Genomic DNA, 6,674 nt, shown 5'->3' on the forward strand with positions numbered 1-6,674 from the left:
TCCAACGGTGCGGACGACGCGAGGTTGGTGGATCCTACGACTCGCGCGCGGCTGGCCGAAAGTTTGGGCCGCCGCAGATCACCCCCTAATAAAAATCACAGGGAACTAATTTTGGTTCCTAAAATGTTTGTGATTGATTGCTTTTAGCTAGAGTATTAGGGTTTTCATGCATACAAATAACAAACCATATGCAGGCTCCACAGGTCCGATCAACACGTTCAGGTTTGGACCGCTTCAGTTCACGGTGGTTATTTTGCTCCCCATCAAAAGGGTTTCAATCAGCCCTACTTCAAGCCTACATACATGTTTGTACCGCGTCTTCTCCCCATGCTCCATTCCCACAGAAAACTCAACCAACTTCAAGGTTTTCAATCAGCCCAACTTCAAGCCTACATACATGTTTGTACCCTCCACCGAAAACGGCTAAAAGGCCAGGTTCAGGGCACTGACACACTACTACAGCAGAGCAGCAAACTGCAGACTCAAGCTAAACAACCAAGACACCAAGCCAGGGAGGGAGGAGAAGACGCCCCAGCTAGAATCCGACGACACGGCTCTCATCGCCATCGCCACGCCCAGGGTTCTTCATAAAACGCTCCGGTGAAGCAACCTCTCCATGATCTGCGTCACCAACGGCCGCCGCCCAGGTCCGAACAGGGCTGCAGAAGAAACAATGTTTAGGTGCAAAGAACTTGTCGTATAACCGATGAGCACCGAGTGCTTTTAAAATGAGGTCAATGTCAACTTGAAAAACTTGCTCAACATCATCCTAAACTGTCCTAACAGCAATGCACTCAAATGAAAGAACAGATGATGTACCGATTTAATTTCAGTATGGTGCATACGCTCAAGAGCTTTAGCCATGCCCATTTTCGGTTGTCAGGAGTCATTACTTTGTTTCGGGATAAAGGCCACAAAACAAACCCTAGGATTTTGAGTGGCACCTTCAAATGCTACACAGCAGGAAGAAAGATACGTTGGACACCTCTAAAATTAACAATGCCACACAAAGACAGGAATACACCCCCTTAGATTCATATTGCCATACTAAACCCTACCTGTTCCAAGTAAACCAGACGTGGCTATTGAAAAGGCTACCACCTACAACAGACTCATAGGCTCTACTGAAAAGGCTCTACGAAAGGTACTGCATTTTAACTGTAATCCCATCCCAGAGATCAAACACAGTTTTGTCCTTTTCATTAACTAAACAAGTACAAGTCCCCAAACTGTGCAGCTAATGGGTAATTTCCAAACCATATTATCTTCCCAAAAACGAGCAGTTTTACCATTTCCTAAATGTCACTTGACAGGGGAATCACTACTCTACATTCATTGACGGCTCTTCAACTTGCGGGTGACAGAATATGTTTTTTTAGCAAGACTCAAGCAAGAAAAAGAATACTCCAGTAAACAGAAAATGTTGTATTTACTTTCCTAATCTCTGAGCTAACCAACATCCATCACAACAGGCTGTGCTCTCCCACCCCATGAAGAAAGAAGAAAGAAGAGAGAAAGCTTAAACCTTGAAAGCTGCTTCCTTAGCTACAGAAATATGGTCTACAACACCAGACCCAAGAATGTGCAGAGAAATAACCTTTAGTTTCCACATCATTCATCGATGTCCTGGACCCACTGCAGACCTTCTAACACCGACTCCACTGCTGCGTTTGGAATGACAAGCCCAACAATCCGATGGTTGTCATCTGTTGTCTCCAGGCGGACGACACGTATCCTCTTGTGAGCCTGTCGGGCCTGCTTATTCAGGGCCTTTTCTACTGCACCCCACACAGGAAGTATTAGACCACCCAAAACATTAATCTCTTGTAACCTTCTGCCCACAGTACAATCGCTTCCAAGTCTGCACTTGGGCCCATGCATGCACTGCTTGGACGACACATCGTATTCTTCCTGCCAGCCTTCCCCAGTTTTGTCAGCCGATGAGACCTTCTTGTACTTTCCTTCTAGTTCAGCCAAAGGCATCTCCTTCGAAGCTTCCCCGACGGCAGGGCGAGTTACTCTGTACATTCTTTCCGTTGAGCCTTCAAACGCTAGCATGAAATGTCTTCTGCCCATCCATTCCCTCCTGGACTCGTAAAACCCGTCATTAGAAGAGCATGCACCATCTTTCTGCCTTTCTTCAAGCATTGCATTTGCTGACTCCCAAGTAACTCCACGGTCAATTGTAAGAGTGAACAACACCGTGGAAGCACCGGACAGGCTATCAACATGAACTGTCTTCGGCGGTTCTTTCATTTCAACCCTTTTTGCTTTAATATCAACAATACCAGAATCAAGCTGTCCTTCGCTTCGTGCATTCTGAATTACCACGTCGAGTATGCTTGTGAAGAGATCAAATAACCCATTCTGGATGTTTGGAGCTAATCCCAGAATACGGTTGAGGAAACGGGCCACATCATGCATATCAGAATCAACAATTCTACCAGTAAGCTTTGCTCCATGTTTTCCAATGCAGATTACAGCATCCCTGACAATTCCAACTGCCACTAACGCAGCTTTTGATCTAGTGATGAATTCTTGGAGACTAGATTGATTCTCCGAGCATCCCAAAGGCACAACTGGAAATGCATCCTGTTCCATTATACCCCTGTACATCATTGTCAGGGCTTTTTTCCCATAACTGCTGTCATAGTTAAAAGCACTAAGTGATGGTCCAGCTCTTCGATCTCCTTGTGTTAAAGCTCCAAGAGACTCTAGTCGCTTTGCCACAATTGATGCAAATCGCTTTTCACCACCAAGGTTGGTAAAAAGAATCCTATATACAGGTGCAGAAGTTTGATTAGAACGATGTGTTCTCCCAAACTGCTGGGTTGCACGGTCTGCACTCCATGGAAGTTCAAGTGTTATGTGTACTCTTCTTCTCTGATTTTTAACCCTTCGATCAGCATGTAAGGAAACACCAGCTGATCCTGCTTCCGATATTATTGCGATAAACTTTTCTCCGTCCATGAATAGCTGCTTTTCATGCATATTGATCATGTCAAATGCAATTTCTTTCGTGTTCCGTGCCTGGTAAACAACACCTTTTCCATCTGATGCTCTTATTAGCATACCACGCCTTCCAGTTATTTCTGCAACATTGTCTGGACCACCTAGCTGATCAATGATATCATCTAGAGGATTATTAGGCAAATCTAAAGCACGGATGATTTCTAAAATCTTTGACTTCCTGTCCACTGCATTGTCATATCTCTTTGATAGTTCAGCCATGTAAGCATCCCTCTCTTTAAAATAGCCTTCTATTATCTCCTTGCATGCATAACATAACCAATCATCTGTCAACGTTCCAGTCCATGGTGGAATTGGACAGCCAGGGTGAACACTTGTAGCACAATTGGAACAATGAAGCAACAGGCTCTTCTCCTCCTCGGTATTGCAGATCTGACACATATGCAATTCCTCTTCAGAATCTGTTAATTCATGGTCTGACTCCAACGGATAGTGCGCATCTATTCCATCATCACTATCTTCCATTTTTGTGAGTTTCCTAACTCGTCCTTTTGAGGATACATCGGGTCGCTTACGCTGGACCTCCATAACCTTTTCTTCACCTTGCTGAGAACAATCGGGTTTTGGAGGCAAGGGATAGTTATCTTCTACCAGCTTAAGAAGCAACTCTCTAGGACCAGAAATAAAGTCTTCCATTTCAAGACCATATTTTGTGATAGCTTCCTCTGTTCGAGCTTCACCAGTGCTCTGGAGACCAACCACCACACATCTTTCTTCTGCTAAGGCTTCCTTCACCAACCTCACAACAGCAGGTACCTTTGCAGACATACACATATGCCTAAAGAAACGCTGATGGCTGGCCCAGTATAACCGCCATATGTGAGCTGAATTGCCCTTGTCTTCTGCATAGTACTCACTTGCCGATAGGAGCTCAACACGCAACTCAGCCCAAAATTCAGCTGCCTTTCTATACATATTCATCATTCTGTCCTCTAGAGGTGCCTCCACAACATCAAAATCAACACCCTTATAACTTAGTGTGCGGCAAACATACATACCCCTAGCTTTCATGTCCATAGCAACAAGTTCAAGGGCACCCACACCACCTTTCTCAAGAGCACCTAAAAATTGGTGAAAACTCTGAAATGATGTTCCGTCTCCCCAGAGACCAAGCCGGACCATGTAGCCTAAATTCCGAGGCTCTGATGCACCAGTTGCTGAGCAGTAAACCACTCGAGCTTCAGGTAACATGTCTTGGATCTCAAGAACTGATTTACCAGTGCGTGTGGGCTGACCTCCTGCCTCAGGAATCAGATTTTTAGCCTTGTGGCACTCATCAAACACCACAAGACCTTCGAACTCAGATCCACACCACTCTACCAGCTGCCGCAACCGTGAATGTCCTTTCTCAGAAGATGCTATTAAACTGCTATAAGTTACAAAAACAACTCCGTCTGTGATCCCAGTGGCCTTCGAGTCTAACTTAGAATATGGCAGCTTGTTCAACGCGTGCACTTGCACACATTTTGCACCAACATCATCCAAATCTCTGCGGGCATCATATTTCAAGTCTGAACCAATGGAAATCCACAATGCCTTATGCCTCCCCTGTTGCCAATTCTCCCAAATCAATCCAGCAATTGTACGCCCTTTACCAACACCGGCTCCATCACCAATGAAGAAACCTGCTCTAGCACCAGTAGGGAGATGATGAAGATGCCTCTGACAAGCATACACAATTGTCTCAATCTGTAAGCATGACAATGCCCTGGTCTCATCCAATTCATCCATGATAGCCAAGTTGTAAGTAGGCTCAGGAGGCTGCACAGCTGATAAAGATGAAGTCTCCACCACAGGATCCGGATGAGGAAGACCAAGAGACAGCTTAGGAGGCCTGTAGTCCATGAAAGTTTCACCAACAGTGTCACCTTCATCTTCCTCGCGTTCAACGTCAAGCGCAACCTCGTTGATCTCCTCCGGCGGCTCGGGTGGCGGGACCATTGGGGGCATCGGCATGCGCGGGGGCGGCATCATCGGCAGGAAGGGCATGTGCGGCATTGGGAGCGGAGGCGCGGGCGGAGGCGGTGGAGGAACGAAGCCAGGCCCAGGGGCGGCGGCGGTAAGGAAATGCTGGAGCTTGGAGATGTCGACGGCGAGGTCGACGTCGCACTGCGGGCAGCGGAAGCGGGCGAGGCCGTGCGGCACGTTGAGGATGGCCTTGCAGCGCGCGCAGGGCAGCTGGATCTTGGTGGGGTCCACGCCCTGCGCCCGCGGCCCAGAGCGGCGGGAAGCGGCGGGGAGAGCGGGAGCGGGAGGCGCGGGCTGAGACTGAGGGTGAGGAGGAAGGGGAGGAGGCTGGGGCGGAGGCGGGGTAGGGGACGCCTTGGGCGGGGAGGAGTAGGGCATGAGCTGCGGGGGGAGGCGCTGCGCCATGCGGCATTTGGGGCAGATGAACTCGGTCATGCCGGGGGCCACGGCGAGGACGCCGCGGCAGCCGGCGCAGCGCACCTGGACGGCAGCCGGGGGGGCGGCCGCCGCCGGGGAAGGGGAAGCGCCGCCGCCGGCCATCGCAGGAAGGGGGCGAGGACTTCGGCTGTGGAGGGGGTTATTTTTTCTCGCAGGAGGGTTTGGTGCAGAAAATGGGGCCGTGGAGGAGCTTGTTGATTGAAAGAAAAAATATGCCGCCCACTCAAACCTGGCCACATACCTGGCCAAACTGGCCGGGCTAAACAGGGCAGCCCGCAAGCACGCTTTCAGTCAAGCACTGGCTTGTTAAGAACAAAATATGATCAATGAAAACTAGAACGAGAGCTCAATTCAGAGGAGAAATCGTGAGGAATGGGCTTTACTAAAAGAGGAATGACTATGTAGCTCGCCACAGGCGGCTAGGGTTCAATCCCGAATTATAATAAGCATAAAGTTGCAAAGGGAAAGGTTACATGGCTTTATAGCCAGAGAAGAAGAGAGACGCGCGGCCACAGGGGCGTTGTCGGAATTTCCACAGCGACGCGTTATGTCCTGACCGTTGGATCTGCGATGAACGGTGGATAACGCTTCCGACACTTCCACACAGTGCATTGATCATCAGGTGCTTCATTCAGAGCCTGACAATACCCCCCCCCCCCTTTGAATTTGAGCTTGTCCTCAAGCTCAAAACGCAGGGAAAATCTTCTGAATAAAGGTTGCATCTTCCCAAGTAGCTTCTTCGGCAGGCATGTTCATCCACTTGATCAGCCAACGCACCACAGGAATGCTTATCTCGCCTTGGCTCCTAGGAACCAGTTTTTTGTCCAACACAGCTTCAGGCTCTCTTCTGATAGTTTCATCTGCATTCACCAGAGGTAAGTGAGGAGATGGCACCACATGCTCACCTATGTGCTTTTTGAGCTGGCTCACATGAAAGGTATGGTGTAACTGGCATCCTTCTGGGGTAGTAACTTGTAAGCATGCTTGCCCACTATTGCCAACACTCTAAAGGGGCCATACAACTTGGAATGCAGTTTGAGATGTTTATGCAAACCGAGAGAGGTGTGTCTATAAGGTTGTAGCTTTAGATAGACCATGTCTCCCACTAGGAACTCTCTTTCTTTTCTTTTCTGATCGGCATATTGCTTCATTCTTGCATGTGCTTTACTGAGGTTGTGCTTGATCACTTCCATAGCCAACTCCCATTTCTGCATCAAGTTATCACTCTCTGCCCATAT

The 6,674-nt window shown here is 48.4% G+C and overlaps 1 protein-coding gene across 1 annotated transcript; it reads right to left on the bottom strand.

Moving 5' to 3' along the window:
* Positions 1–349: 349 nt before the first annotated feature.
* On the bottom strand, positions 350–5,538 carry LOC123407079 (protein FORGETTER 1-like). The gene is made up of 2 exons (XM_045100119.1): positions 1,598–5,538; positions 350–659 (listed from the first exon to the last, which is right to left on the bottom strand). Exon 1 carries the CDS (start codon positions 5,536–5,538, stop codon positions 1,612–1,614), a length of 3,927 nt encoding a protein of 1,308 aa, XP_044956054.1. The 3' UTR covers positions 350–659; positions 1,598–1,611.
* Between the last annotated feature and the right edge of the window lie 1,136 nt (positions 5,539–6,674).

The sequence above is a fragment of the Hordeum vulgare genome, chromosome 7H (assembly GCF_904849725.1).
Source record: "Hordeum vulgare subsp. vulgare chromosome 7H, MorexV3_pseudomolecules_assembly, whole genome shotgun sequence".
Lineage (NCBI taxonomy): Eukaryota > Viridiplantae > Streptophyta > Magnoliopsida > Poales > Poaceae > Hordeum > Hordeum vulgare.